The sequence below is a fragment of the Sturnus vulgaris genome, chromosome 3 (genome assembly GCF_052056855.1).
Source record: "Sturnus vulgaris isolate bStuVul1 chromosome 3, bStuVul1.hap1, whole genome shotgun sequence".
Taxonomy (NCBI): Eukaryota; Metazoa; Chordata; class Aves; order Passeriformes; family Sturnidae; genus Sturnus; species Sturnus vulgaris.
The window spans coordinates 90,567,981-90,583,396 of NC_142245.1; the positions used below are offsets into that span (position 1 = coordinate 90,567,981).

Here is a 15,416-nt window from a genome sequence, read left to right on the forward strand (position 1 = left end):
TGCGTGTGGAAGGCGAGCCGAAACGCGCGCAGGTGCGCCCATTAAACTTTCATGCGAAAAAGGCATCAGCGGCCGGGGACTGCAGCCGCGGCGGGGGCCGGTGCTTTTTTCGGCCCACGAGGCCGAGGCAGACCCCGGCCGGCCTGGTGGAAGCGGAGCGGGAGCGCTCGCAGCGTGGGGAGAGGCCGCGGAGGCCGATGATGCTCCGCGAGGGGCGGGGGACCAGGCGCCGGTCTTTGTCCGCTCGGGGCCGGGACTGCGCTCGGGGTGGACGGGGACCAGAACGGAGTCGCCCCGATGTGCCTGAGGCCCGGCGACAACTGATGTCGAAAATAGAGCGGAGGTCCGCATCACTCTGGCGAAAGCTGGAAAACGCCTGTAAAAGAACCCCAGAAAGATGCGGCGGTCCTCAGGAGTGCTCCCTGGGAACACCGCTGTTGTTTTCCCCAACCACGCCGATTATATATGCGCCTCCCTGAGTCCCTCCCGGGACACCATTTCCCAGGGTAACCCATCCTAGCGGCGCTATTAGCGGGAGCAGCGCTGCGGAGCCGGGCTCCCACCAGCCGCAGGATGCAGCCGCAAGTGCGGGGGTTGCGGAGCCGGCCCGGCCGCCTGCGGATCTCACCGCCTCCCCCGCGGGCAGGGTGCGCAGGACGGGGGACCGGCGGGCTGGGGACAGGGCAGCAGGGATCGCACCGGAGCGGGCCCAGCGGCGTGGGCAGGGCCGGGGGGCAGTGGGGGATCGCAGCGCAGCGGTGACACCTGCGGCGGGGCCGCGCCCGCCCCGCCCCTCCGCCGGGACTGCGGGAGCTCCCGGCCCGGCTAGCTGCCGCCTCGGGGTCCCTCCCCGCTCGGTCCCTCCCCGTGAGTGCAGTGTCCCCGCCGGCCCCGACAGTGCCGCAGGCGTCGCGTCCCCGCCCCGGCAGCAGCAGGCGGGGGCGGGCGGCAGGCGGCGGTGGAGCTCGCCGGCCCCGCGGGCGGTGCCTTGGCCATGGGGCTGGAGCCGGGGTCTGCGGCGGGGAGGCGGTGGCCACTGCCGGGCTGGTGCCGCCCCCTCCGAGGGGCGGCTACCGAAACCCGAGCGGCCGCGGGGGCGTTTCCTTGGCCGGGCTGGCAGCGCCTCCCCCCGCCCGCCCCCCGCCGGCTGCTGCCGGGGCTTTTCTTGTGCCACCTCCGAGCCTGCCGGCTGCCCGGAGCCGCACAGGCGGGCAGGGCTGGGCTAGCTGCCGGCCATGGCTGGCTACCTCTCCCCTGGCGCGTACTTCTACGCCGAGGAGCAGGAGTACCTGCAAGCCTACGAAGATGTCCTAGAGAGATACAAAGGTAGGGCAGCGCTCCCCGCACCGTGCCGCCACACCCGCTCGGCCGCTCGCCCCTCCGGGTGTGGCGACTGCGGACCCGGGAGGCGCTGGTGGCCAGGTGGGGAGGATTGGTGGCCCCGCGTGGGTCGGTCTGGGGGGAACGGACGTGGGCGGCTTGTGCGATAGGTATAAATACCTTGTCACCTCACCAGTGTGACAAGCACTCTCGTGCGCTTAGAACTCGCTTTTTCGAGTGCAGTGCGGACACAAGGATTTATGTCTCGATGTGCGTTCATATTTAAAGCTTCAGTTTATTTTAACCTGTTTATTTATTTATTTGTTTCGTTTATTTGGTTTAGGATAAAGAATTAGCATAGTTCGTGTAGCATCCTTTTCATCGAATACAGAAAGATAAGGAAAAACGCCTTTATCACGATGAAGATGCATGCAGCTAAATTAATCTTCCTAGAAATGTAAATTGCACTGATTTCTTAAGCACATCGGGATGGAACGGATGGTTTGGATGATTCATTGCTGTTTTTCAGTACATTTGGTAGTACTAAATCTGAAGAAGCTTATCAAAAGTGTTAGAGCTCTGATTTTAATCCAAGTGTGAAAAGGATGGAGGTAACTGTTCACACTGAACCTTCATCCCTGAAATAGTTTTTACAGCATGTCACAGCATATGCTGACATTTGCAGAGCTGAGTCCTTTTGTAACGTTAGGAAATAAGATATTAGATTTCATATCTGAAGTTTTTCAGCTGTATGTCTTCAATCAGTCCTGAAGATTTTTGTTAAATGGTTTCCACTGATGGGAATGGGAGTGGCATAGTTTAAGACAGCTTGATTTGAAGATACTGATAATTGATTTTGTTTATTCTGTGTTGTTAGCAGCAGTATTTTGAAAAATAAACCCTCAACAGATGGTTATTTTGACTATGAGAACTTGTTGGGTTTGAGTGTACTTTATACTGGTGTCACTTGAAATTTCATGTGTCATTAGCAGTATTGACTAATGACTCCTTTGTGTCTGTTGCCCATTGTGTCAATGCAGCAATGGAGCATGTGCACCGTTCCTGTACTGAAACACATTAGTACATTTTAGTTGAGAAATAATTAACATTTCTTGATTGCCATCATCTTCAAAAGCACACCTTTATTCCATTCTCTCCCTTTTAAGTCCTCAATTTATATGCAGCTGATCTGATTTTTGCAAATTTCGGAGCTAGTAGACTGTTTACTTTGTAAGTAAACACTGAGAAAGCTTGTTCTTCTGCTTTGGATCACCTTTTATTTCCTACTAGAATTAGGTTTAATAAGGCTCCTTCTCATATCAATTACTTGCTTAAAAACCTGAGAAAGCCATTAGGCCCAATTTCCCCTATTTCAATGGGAGTTTTATCAGGAAAGGGACTGAAAGGTTTGGTTTTTATATGTTGAGGAACAATCGGATTTCAATTAAATAAACTCTGAAAACTAATTTGCATCTCTGTAAGAAATAAAGGCCTTTCTGGAAGTGTTTGAGTATATCTTATTGTGGGGTAACACAGAGTCCATTCATATGCTATTTACAGTGACCCCCAAATCCTGAAATTACTTGGAAGGATCCAATGTCTGTTGTCTTAGCTTTTAGTGTCATGTTTTATATATTGGTAAGCTATGTTTTGCTGCTCAAGATACTTTATTCAGCCATTTGGAGCAAAGGTAAAGGTTTAGACTTGTTTTAATTAAGATATATTGGAAACCTGGAAAACACATTACTTTCTAAAATATGTTTTCAAGCCAGTCATGATTTCCCATTCGAGTCCCAGTAGTATGACTTCACTACAGCGATTGTTGTTCTGATGACTTGCTATGGGAGCTGATCTAATCAGAAAAGAATTGCTACAATATAGCCCTTGAAGAGGGAGTGCCATTTCTCTGAATTTCTCAGTTTTGTAAACACCTCCTTTAGTAAATTTTTAAATCAAATGTGAACTATGTGGCTTTATAATAAGAGCTTCAATCTATAATTTTAATGCTGGTAGTTCATTTTTTCCCCTTTTTACAGTCTGCAGAATGCTTCATACTCATCTAGGCCATTATCAGGGTGCCAAATTATCTATGTCCCAGCTGTTGAGCACTGTAACTAGCAGAGTCAGCTGTACAAAATTCATTGCCTGTCTTGGAAGGCTTGGGATCGTATGATGCTGCATCATTAAGATGGTCAGGCCATTTGATTTAGGAAGATAAAAGCTGCCCTTTTTAAATGTAGAAAAGTGAAATTTTACTCTTCCTCTGTTTCTGTTCCCTAAGCAGGCTGCAAATCTTGAAGATCATGTAATACCAAGTACCTTGTTGTTTTAAAAATTGAAAGCAGGGTATTTGTGTGTCTCCAAATTCTGTCTGCTGATCGTGTCTCTGGCTGTGACAGTAAATAATTAGGCAACTGTTTGCTAAATCTGACATACCACAGAAGTGCTGTTTGCTATGGGAGAAGAGAGTGTTGTTTTCTGATCCCTGGTCAGCTCAGTTGCTGGCTGTCATATATTTTTTTCTTGATTAGTAATTATTTCACAAAATTTCTAAAGCATTTTGATAGAGGAAAAAAGTCACATTATCTCAGATGTTTTAGAAATTAGGTTGAATTCAGCTACTTACTCAGGGGAAAAAAATGCTTCTTTGTTGGTAGCACCTCTAAGAATTCAAAGGCAAACCCTTTATTATGAGAGTGGCAATAAAGTATCTGGTATAGTTTTTCAGAAGTATCTTACGTATTCCACATCTTGTTTGTGACTGAATAGTAAATGAGAAATCATACAAATATTTGTTAATATAAATGAAGATTCCACTTTTTCTCAGAAACTGTATTTGAGTTCTCTGGGAGGTTGTAAAGAACTTCAAAAATTATTCTTGGTGTTCCATAAGTTACCTCACGGTTGCCTAGGAATGAAATGTAATAAAATTGTTAGCTGTAGCCTTTTTGATAAATACATTTCATTTTTAAAACATTAAGTGCCATCTCTGTCATATGGCATAAGAATGCATTGTTCTGTATCATTATTATTTGATCATTAAATATCTGAAGATCATGATTTTAAGTTGTAAATGCAGTACATTAATTAGATTTCCTCTGCTATAAATCTGAAGTAACAAACTGAGAATCTGAAGTTTATTACTGAAACTGAACTTTATATATAGATATATAATCCCTCTGAAATGGTCATTCTTTAATGTATTCTTCAGTTCAGGTAGTAAATTTTATTTGAATAGCAGTTGCAATGACCCTTTTCTGAAAGATTTTGACTGATTATGTAACTAGGTTGTCTCCATTTTGACATAATTTTTGATATGGGTACATCTGTTAATGATAGCATGATTGCAGTATCTGGAAAAGAGCTAATTCATGGAGTTAAGTGTTGAATAAATCATAGTTATTCAACAACATTTTTTAACAATGTAAGACCTTAAAGTTTAATTTAGATTTATAAATCTTAATAAAGATTTATACATCTGAATCTATAAGAAACAGACCTATTAGAAAATTCAGCTTGACATGACTGCCCATGAAAAATACAGTCTTGCAATTCAAGGACTTCACTCAATTGTTGCTCATGCTAGGAAAGGTGTCACATGAATATCTTTTTGGAATGGATGCCTGATTAATGCTTCCTTTGGGTACTTTGGACTTGCTGCATAGCCCTTGTGTCTGTAGGAAGGAGGGCTAAGTCTAGGGCTGGGGAGAGCAAAGCTCAGGTCAGGCTGTTTAAATTTTGGTACATTCTGTTTCAATGTTGGCATTGCTCTCTTGCTTTAAAGAGATCTGTGATACTACACATTCAGCTGAAGCACAGCAAACAGCTCTGGTTCTGTATTCTGAGAACAAAGACACTGGAGATGGACGAGAGCTAGCAGGTCATCTGATGCATTTTGTTGCCTGTGTAGGGTTCAGAGACAATGTAATTTGTTCTAATGATTGATTGAGGGTAGTGTCAAGTAAAGCTGTTTTGACATTGGGCACAGGTTTTGAATAAAGACAGAAACAGTAGATGCCTGTTGTCCAGCTCCTTTGAGCTGACTTCAAGAAGGGAGCATTTGCACAGAATGGTTTTTATACATCTGAAAATTAATTGCTGCTGCATTTTAGGAATTTGGAGGCTCCTAAATATGTTAGGTATCAGATTTAGTCCAGGGATATTCTTCTTCAGAGATGACTTCATAGAGCAAAGACAGTAGGGGCCGTGAAAGATGCTCCTGGCTCTGGGACATGCAAATTTCTGAATTTCCGTATTTATGCTTTGAAGTTGGGGACCTGAATTTTTAGTCAACAGAAATCGTGCTCTTCTGGCCTCTCAGCTGTGAACTAATTGGATGTTCTGCTTCAGGGTTCTGATTTTGAATGCAGAAGGAAATCCTGAAGTGAGTAATTGATTAGGTAGTTTCCAGTATAGATGGTTTTCTTTGACCTCTTTTCAGGTGCTGGTAGTATCCAGCCTTGGGCTTGATCACATTCTTTTTTTACTTTTTTCAAATGGGAAAGTTATTTTGACCGACTAGTGGGCACGTGTGGATTATCCAGCTGCATGTCACCTAATCCTTTCTTCACCACTGTGCCAGTCTTCAGCAAGACAGCCCTGTTGTTTCCCATGTTCCTACCAGATTTCCTACAGCAAGTTATCCTCCCGGGGAAAAAAGAATTGTAGCCAAAAGGAAATGTCTTCAATTATAACTGGAAACATAATAGCTTTTGGGCTGTCTGAAGTTGGACAAAATTAATGGGCAACTTGGGCCACCTAAAATGTAAAACCTCAAGTTTAACTCGGTTTCAACATTCCTCCTTATTTTAAGTGGAAATTCTGACTTTTAAAGGGCTTGGAGATGGGATATTTCCTTGAGTACATTCATCGTAAATATGAATCAGTCTTGCTGATTTGACTTGTATGAGGTGTTTGTTCACTTGAGCTAAAGTGAAGAGGTCTTGGAGTAAAATACAAGAACCTGAATGTGGGTAATCAGTGAGGTTTGTTTGTGTAAAGACATTGAGATTTGGGCAGCGTTTTCTGAAGCTCAATTTGATGGTATACATAAACTATGGCTGCTTCTCCATGATTGTAATAAGTACCTGTTTGGTTGACTAAGGCAGACAGAATTTGGCCATTGATTCAAATATCTTTGGTATGTGAATTGGGCAGATATTGAAGGTCTGCTTTGCTGCTTTTCTGCTACTTCCCAATTCCTATTGAGTCAGCAACATCTTTGAAGTAGAGCTCATAGGAATGTTCCATAATTCTTTTTTTAGGATGAAAATCAAGAGGTGGTGAAGTATGAGGGGAGGAAAAAAAGGAAAATAAGCTTCAGTCACTATTGAGTTAAAAGGTTTATTTTGTCTCAATCTATATTTTTGGTTGAAGTGTTAGTAATTGTTTTCTTCAATCAACTTGGCTAATTTCTAGTGGTATTTTTCTTGAAAACCAGATTATGCTTTATTATTTTCCCTCTACACTATTTAAAACATGCCTGATTTGAAGAATTCATTCCACCATTTCAGCATGTACTTAGATTTAACTGCTTTGTAAAATAAAAATGGGCTTATTCACATGCTTGAATTTAAGTGCAAGTATTTTATAAGTTCAGGCTTAAAATAATAACGTTTTGTAAATGTCAAATATGAATGCAGCTTATTGCTGCATGCCTGAAATGTTTCCTATAAAACATCATTAATGCTGTTTAATTTAACAAAGCCCTGTTTTTCTGTAGTGGGTGAAAATATTCATGTACTGAATGCTTCCAGTCAGCCCAGCTTTCAAACAGGTGAAACAATGCTTACAAAGACACTTTAGTCTGCTGGTCAAATCCTGAAGGGCATTTTAATAGCCAGACCTTACAAGTTGATCCGTGTAGGCAGACTCAATGCTTTTGTGGGTAAAGACTGGCTTTGGAAACCCACCCACGCAAGACTCTTCCCAAGACTGGGGCCCAAGTAATAGTTGATCCTTTGATAAGGCATATTCCTCCTAAAATCAGGCCTCCTGTAGGGTATTCCAATTTGGCTGTAGCTGCATTAAAAGCAAGTCAGCGTGGTTCCAGATTTAATTTAATTTTACCTGGTGAGTACGTAATTTTGCTCTGGACTGTTAATCTATTCATTCCTTGGATTTTGTACAAGATGACAATAGCTGCCAATAAACTTTTGAAAGGGTAGAGGTTCTAGGCAAATGTATGGAGGGTTAAATTCTGCACCTTGCAATCACACAATTAGTGTAACTATTCCTGTAAGACAAGGAGGATTAGGTCTCTGATGGGCTTTCCAGTGGCACAGGCCAAAATCTGCTCTTGATTATAGCCACATGGCCCTTTTGAACTTGTTTTGCTTTTAAACATATCTTCATTGTTCAGTTTCATAGTTAACACGTGAAATTGCAGTATTTAATGATGTGTTCTGCAATGCATATAAATACAGATCAGCAGTTAAGTGGGGCTCATAACCTAATTGTGTTGGAAAACTAAATTAGTTTGGCCTGAGGTTCAGGTATCCAGCTATCTGACAGCTATGACACTTGGTACCACGTGGATCTAAAATTAGTAGAGCTCTTCTGTACTGGGATTAGAGAGATGTGTGTATGTTTTAGTTCACAAAATGGGTAAAAGTTTCACTTCGTATACAGCTTTCAGAGGCATGTTTTGGGCATTTTGCAGATGAGACTATGGGTGGACAGAGAAGTTCCAGAAAGTTTCTTGCTGGGTACTGAAATGGATACCCTATCAAAGTCTACTCATAGACTTTGTTTCTGCCTGATCAGATTACCCTCTGTGTGCTCCTCATGTGACAAGTCTCCTAGGCACAGTAGAAGCAGCATTAGAAAATGAGTGTAATTATATGGACAGACATTTTGCAGTAATATTAATGATAAAGCATCCTGAACTGTTCAAGCAAAATAGCTTTTTCAAAAGAGAAATGGCACTTTCAGTGCTGTGGTTTTTATCCAAACAAAACTTCTGTTAATTTTGGTGGGAGTCAGGAACTTGGCTATTGATGTTTATAAATACTTAATGCTTTAAATTACTTTGCCTTTAGATAAATTTTTAATTTTGAGATAAAGGGTTTACATTACATCCTAAGAATTAGGAAATGACTAGAGCACTCTTCTGGAGAAGCCACTACTGTGTAGTTGTATATAACTTCTGGGAAGAAGATATTATTGCTGAGGTAGTTATGGTTTCAGAGTAGGATATTTTCAAAAGAACATATAGCAATGTGATTGCGAGTCCCAATGACCTTTAATAGCAATTAGACTCTTCCCTGCTGCTTGTGCCTTGGAAGTTTTCCTCCAGTGACTATACCTTCATTATTGCAATCATAATCTGATGTTGGAAGCTATTTCATAATACCATGTATTATAGATTAGTTCTGTATTTAAAATTTAGTTTTTGAAATGTTTTAAATATGAAATCTTTTCTGGAGAAAAATTAACCATAATTTTTAGGAAGAAAGTTGGTTTCTGAATCAAAAAGAAACATACATTTCAAACACTGAAATTTTCTTTGTAGAGCAGACTTGTTAGACTTTGTGCCTTCTACCCTCTTAATTTTTGTCAATTGCTGAGAAACATTTGTTATGGTTTTGTGTAGGTTTTCATTTTGCTTTGCTGGAAATGTTTGTCTACCTCCAGTTTACACTGGAGTTAAAGCAGCCTTTGGCTCAGGATCTTTTTAAAGCAGAGAAGAACAGACACAGATGAGCCACAGGAAGAAAGCCAAAGTTGATTAGGTCCCTTGATGAAATTACCTTATAATTTTACCATGCTCAACAGGATACTTTTGCATTATATTTTTGTTTCAATATTTTAAAATAGAGCCCTTGTTAATGAAGCCCATATACTTCTTGTGAGGCCAGATCTATCCTATCTCTGAAAATATCCACCCAAATTTTCATTTTCTGCTGTTGCAGATTGTATTAAATGAAATCACATTTGTTCTTGTAGACCTTGTATGTTTCTACTTAAATTGTACATTTATTTTTGCTTTCTCATGGATATACATTTCCTTCAGATCTTGGATTAAATGGAGTCCAGCCGTCCAACATGCTGGTTAAAGTGGGTGTATGGTAGGACTGAGCAGCATCAAACAGTTACAATCTAATTTATAAAGATTATATTAGTGTCCTAGAAACAATACATGTTTATGCCTTGATATTTTGGCTGTCATCCTGCAGCATTTCTTTGCTTTAGGAACTACATAATACTCAGGAGAATTTAAAGAATTAAGTTTACGCTTTGAGAGCTTGTGTGTCTCTGCAATAATTTGCAATTTAATACCAAATGCAAGGATTTGATTAAATACCAATAGCAACTGGGTGATCATCTTTATTCTAAGCTTGAAATGTACTTTGAATTTGGTGCCTAGATTTTTGTAGCTATTTCAGTGGCAACACTGAATCATCTGTTGGAGGTCTGGGTGTATGAATAAATTGTTGATGCATCTTTGTATAATTTGTGCTGGATACTGTTTTTTTCTCTTTGCATTTCCTTATCTACTACACTTTGAGTCTACTCCTGATCTTTGATCATTTGGCTTTTTTGGGAATACTCTTTCATTAAAAGTTGGGGGAAGGTTTTTGTTTTCTTTTTTTTAATGTCTTTGTTTCTAGCATCTGGAAGACCCAGTGTGATTCTGTTCCTCTACACTTGGCTCCCCTTTCTTCTTTACTTTTAAGTTAAATTTTAGCTGTAGGTTGAATTCCTTGTGGGCCTGCACCTGCAAAGTGCAAAGTGGTCCTTTCACTCTCATGGTGGAAAAAGAAATTCTCCTTCTGCCTGCCACTGGCACAGGGAGCACTCTGGAGCACTGGCTGTAGTCCTAGGAAGCAGTGTGAACTTCACTCCCTGAACTGTACTTGAAGCTCTAGAGACATCTTTGAGCTTTTCCTTATCATAATGAAATGTAAAAACTGTGTGTTGAATGAGATTCCTCAGGCTATGTGGCCCATGTGCTGGTTCCTGCTGTGAACTTGAGTTCCTAGAGTCAGGATCAAGCCTGACTGGAACTTGAGTATCAGGTCGTGCACTGATGTACTCGTGTCCTACTGCGAGAGAAATTCAAGGCTAGCTTAATCCCTGTCAGGAAAAGTGCAGAGAGAGGGAACACCACTAAGGGGACAGACAGTAGCATGATCTATGCTTCTGAAATTACTGTTTCTTTTGCTCCTGGCTTCAGAACTCTGACTTGCACCTGGATGTGTGAGCACTGATGCTCAGGGTGAGAGAGTTCGTCTGGTTTTGCATTGCCAGTGAAAGCAAATGCACCCGCCCTGCTGCGTGCAACCAGGTTAATTATGAAACACATCAAGGTGTTTTCTGTATCTTAACTGCATTTGAAACGCCAAAGATTTGTTTTCCATGTGTTGGCTTAATGACTTGGCTAATAAATAAATTGATTTATTTGCTTTTTTTCTTCTAAGTAAATAAACAGATTATCACAGTAGTTGTGTAAAAGACTAGCAGTTAGTGTTGACCAATGGCTTAGATGAAATATGAAATAACAGAATCTTCTTCCAATTTGATTTTGTTGGTGTAGCAATAAGCAAAATGGAGTCTAATTAAATTTTTTTTTATTTGAATAATTTTTTGTCAGTTAAAATGTTACTTCTCTATTTCAAGATTAAAAGTCTCAGCTTCTCTAAGTTCTTTCTGTGTGCCATGGTACTAAAGTGTTTAATGGCTGTAGATGTTCTTCAGTGCTCCTACTATTGATGCACTTTGTGATGTGAGTGTGATTGAATGTAGTACTTCTGTTGCATTACTGTTTTATCTAGTATGTCTTTGATATGAATTTAAGAATTCCCTTTGATTTATTTTTTTCTTTTAGGTAGTTCTTGAATACCTAGTATAAGATTTATTGATCCGTATGCCATTAGCAGACAATTTTCCACTGATGGTTTTGGTAGCTCAGAGATGCTTACCTTCTGGTTTTAATTTTTATTTTTATTTAAACTTTTTGTTTAAATTATATTTCCTATCTTACGATTTCTAATAATTCTCCTAGTTTCAGTTAAGGAGTCTGAGTCTTAACATTTTGGAGTTCTCCCAGTCTGAACACATTGGTATCATCAGACAAGACTGAATGTTTTTGTTTGCTGCCTTCTCTAGCTCTTCAGTAAATGTAGAATGCATTGTTGGTTTCTGGAAAACCACATCAGTTTCACATGTTGGAAGACAGCCAAAATTCTGGACTTTATTCTATAAATAATTTTCCCGTTTACAGAAGGATTGTGCCCTATATTGCTGGTTTTAGTTAGCTTTCATAAATGAGTCAAATTTCCTTGTATTTACATGTACACACACATATATATATAGCCATACACATAGTTGTTTTTGTTTTTAACTCAGAGGAAATCAAACAATTATGGAGGAATTTGGTCTATCATGACAGAAATTATGGGAACAGGCTGCCTAATGAAGTCACCATGCAGTGACTTGAGGGATGGTGACTTCATTGATGGTGATGGAGTCACCATCCCTCAGGGGATTCAAAACACTTGTAGATGTGGCACTTGGGGACATGGTTTAGTGGTAGAGCTGGCAGTGTTAGTTTTAAGTTTGATCTCAGTGATTTTGAAGGTCTTTTCCATTCCATTACAGAACATTACATTATATTACATTACATCACATGGCAATTTTCCATTATGAGTATTGTTCCCACTATTTTAAGTTTGGTTTCATTTTTTTTACATTTGTGCTTTTCAATTACTCTTGGTGGAACTGATCAGAGCTACACCAGTAATATCTCATTTATTTATTAAAAATTATCTGGATAACAATGATCTGGATAACAATTATCTGGATTATCTGGATAGCAATGATCTATTTTAGTGTAGTTTTTTGTAAACAGATTTTTGTTTTTTTTCCCTCTGATACCTTAAATCCATTCGGAATTTGTAGTTAGTTGGTAGTAGATGGCTAGGTATGCTTCTTGGTGATTTTCCTGTAAAGGAGGCTGTGGGGAAAGGAAAAACAAATTTTTGTCTTAAAGCCTATGTCCTTTCTCATTAAAGAATTCATTCAGATACTTAGCCTTTGCAATGGCTTGTCTATTCTCACCACCTTCCTGATTCTGATCCATCTGTGAACATGTGTATTATTGTCTGATTTTTATTTCACAATTCTTCTTTACTTTGGTAGTTACTAAGTTTTCTGCTTTTTTATTCTGGTTTTCCCACCATTGTTTGATTAGGGCTTCTATCTGGCTAAGAATTTTGCTATGCCAGAAAATTTTCCTGTAGCATGTGCCTGTTTGCTTGATGGCACTGGACATTTAGTCTACTAGCCTTCTGGTACCAGAGGAAATTTTACTCCCAAACATTTATGTGGAAAGGGATCAACATTGCAATCTCTTTCCTGTTTTAAAATTACTTTATAACTTTCCTCCATCATCTGGCAATATCTATGGTACATTTAACGGGTGGGAAAACTTTAGAAAATAGGGACATGTGTGTACTGTAAAGCAAAAATTTCCCTTAGTACCTAATATTTTCTCATTTTATCCTGTTAAGATATCTATTTGTTCAATGCAGCTTTGGTTTCAGTTTCTCCTGTTTGTGTGACTTACCTGTTACGCTTTATTTGTTTTATAAACATGAATCTTGGTTATTTTTAATATAAGTAATTTAAAGATACTATTACTGGCCTCTTTGAAATCCAACATGAAATTTGACATTTGAAATCTTAACTGCATTATATTTCACTTTTTGGTAGCTACATATTGATCTAAAATTTATCTGAAACTTGAACAAGAAGACATATGGAGTGAAATCCTCACTGTTTAATGCTAGTCATCCTCAGTCTTGTCCAAAATACTGACAGTACATTCTGTAATCATGCAGATAAATGTCTTATTAAATTTTATCTTGAGACAACTGATCAAAACAAAGACTGAATCATGATTTCAAGATTTAACCTTTTAAAATTAGCAGTATTATTTTTTTTTCTGATTTGGAATGGCATTTTTATTAACTTCAGTAACTATGTATTTATGTCTGCCTCTTCTCCCGATTGTCTTGCCCATAGGGAAGGTTGTCGGCTGCTTTGTGAAGAGTGGGGTCCTTCATGATCGGGTTCTTCCTCTGAGTTTGTAAACAGGAATTTTCATGTGTCAGTTGCTGCTGATATTTTTAGTATGCCAACAGTTTTATCTGCAAGTGGAGCATTTTATCTCACATGTTGGGCTTTTGATATCAGGGTAAAGCTATTTTTATGTTTAAATTGATATCACGGTTGCTGTAATTGTTGGTTTTGGTAATGGGCTTGAATGTCCCAGCCCACCCTTCTGGGCTCCCCCAGTATCCCACAGCCTGGGACTCCATGTCAGCCCCCTGGGAATGACCCTCCAGTGATTCCACAGCAGGGGTGGTCTCCAGGTCCCCACAGCCTGGCACTGCTGGGTTCCACCTGTGGGCCTTCCTGGCAGGCTGTGTTATATCCCATCCTGTTTAATGTGCTGCCATTGTGTGATGACTTGACAGGAAGATCAAATGTGTGCTTGAACATAGTGGCTTTTATTATTATCATTAGCAGTGCTTAATTACTTTAACCTAGCAACCCAGTGATGGAGAAGGACTATCCATAGAACAAATTCATTGCACAACTTAAAAGGTTCTAAAAGGTGACTTTAACAAGACACTAAGGAGGTGGGAAGAACTCCCTTAGGGGCCAGAAGAGGCTCACACTATATGCTTAAATATTGCTAGTTAGAAATATGATTAATGTTTGGAAAATACTGTGATTCTTGTAAGAAATGCTCTAGAGTGTGTTGTTATGCTGATTTAATGCCCACCCCTTAGGCCACCCAGTGTACAGAAAGCTCCTTTGTTTGGTGCAGCCAGGAAATGAGAAGGTACTAAAGCCTTAATGCAAACTCAGTGATGTCTAGAAGTACAGGCATATGTAATGAAATTATATAGAAGACAAAGGACAAAATCCAGTCCTAAATCCTGCCTGAATTGGGATGTTTTATACAGTGGTCCAGGTTAGCTGCTTTCCACCACTGCTATCTTCTTTAGCTATCTGAATTTATGAGGAGTATTAGCGCATCCGTGGCTTCTCAGAAATACTGTATTCCCACAGGTGATGCTCTTGTCCTCTGCCTAGCGTTCACCGTATGCCAAAGGTCAGAGAGCAAACTGCCTGAATGTGTTCTGTGGCTTACTAACCAGGGAAACCTAATCCAAAACTGAATGCTACTTCTGTGTGAATCTGCATAAGAATAGCAGTGATTTGAGTGTTTGAGAGTTAGGTGTGACATTAGGCCTCTCTGAGCAGGAAGAGTTTTGATTATCTGCAACCAGAATGACAGGAGTATTTTTGCTATTTGGGTAGGAATATAGTTTATTCTTTTAAAACTGAGTTGCTGGGTGAACATGTAGGAGTAAAAAGGGTGAAAGGAAAGAAAGTTATACATTGATGTGCAAGTAAGAAAAGTATAGGTTCTGGTCTTTGCCTCGAAGGTTGTTTTTTGTTTATTGTTGTTTATATCCATAAAAAATTAAAAGGATAGGATGAAACACTGAGCTATACTCTACAGTATGGTAACACTTTGACAAAGAATCAGAGCCAAAGAAATTCCACTAATTTATTCCACAGCGACAACCCATATAAACATAGAGATGTCAACAAGAAGAATATCACGAGAGGTTATGATACTTCCTTTTGTGGATGCAACTGTCTTCATTGAAAGCACTGATAATGTCCCTCACTGCATTGAGAAGAGAGGCTCCTGTGATAGGAAACTCCATAAAAATTCCAGCAGAATCAAACTGTGGCAGCAGACCAAGCAATATTTATGAAAACAACAGCGGAGATTTGGAAGATAACTGAGATTTCCCTTTCCATAGCACCTTCTATGCGGTCGTCTGGCTAAGAAATTGGAGCCTGGGGAACAAGCAAGCAGGGGTGCTCTCCAAGGGACAGGGTGCCCAGTGTGATAACAAGGCTGGGGGACACGCTGCCCCCAGGGCCCAGACCCGTGACCTCTGAGTGGGGCCAGCCTGATTGGGATCTCTCAGGTGTTTTGAGATGTGCCCAGGAGCCTTAAGACAGCTCTAAGGGCAGATGACTCCGCAGCAGTGGCTGTCACTTCA

The 15,416-nt window shown here is 40.4% G+C and overlaps 1 protein-coding gene across 13 annotated transcripts in view; it reads left to right on the plus strand.

Annotated features, from left to right (window-relative positions):
• The window catches only part of DST (dystonin), a 289,372-nt gene that overhangs the window by 35,001 nt on the left and 238,955 nt on the right, over positions 1-15,416 (plus strand). For 5 of the 13 annotated variants that reach the window (XM_088162248.1, XM_088162256.1, XM_014891771.2 and 2 more), the window contains exon 1: positions 1,221-1,326. The exons of the other annotated variants lie outside the window; for them this stretch is intronic. In XM_088162248.1, the coding sequence (XP_088018374.1) occupies positions 1,236-1,326 (91 nt within the window). In that variant the 5' untranslated portion in view covers positions 1,221-1,235. Of the gene's footprint in view, positions 1-1,220; positions 1,327-15,416 lie in introns of those variants that run through there. 13 annotated transcript variants of the gene reach the window in all.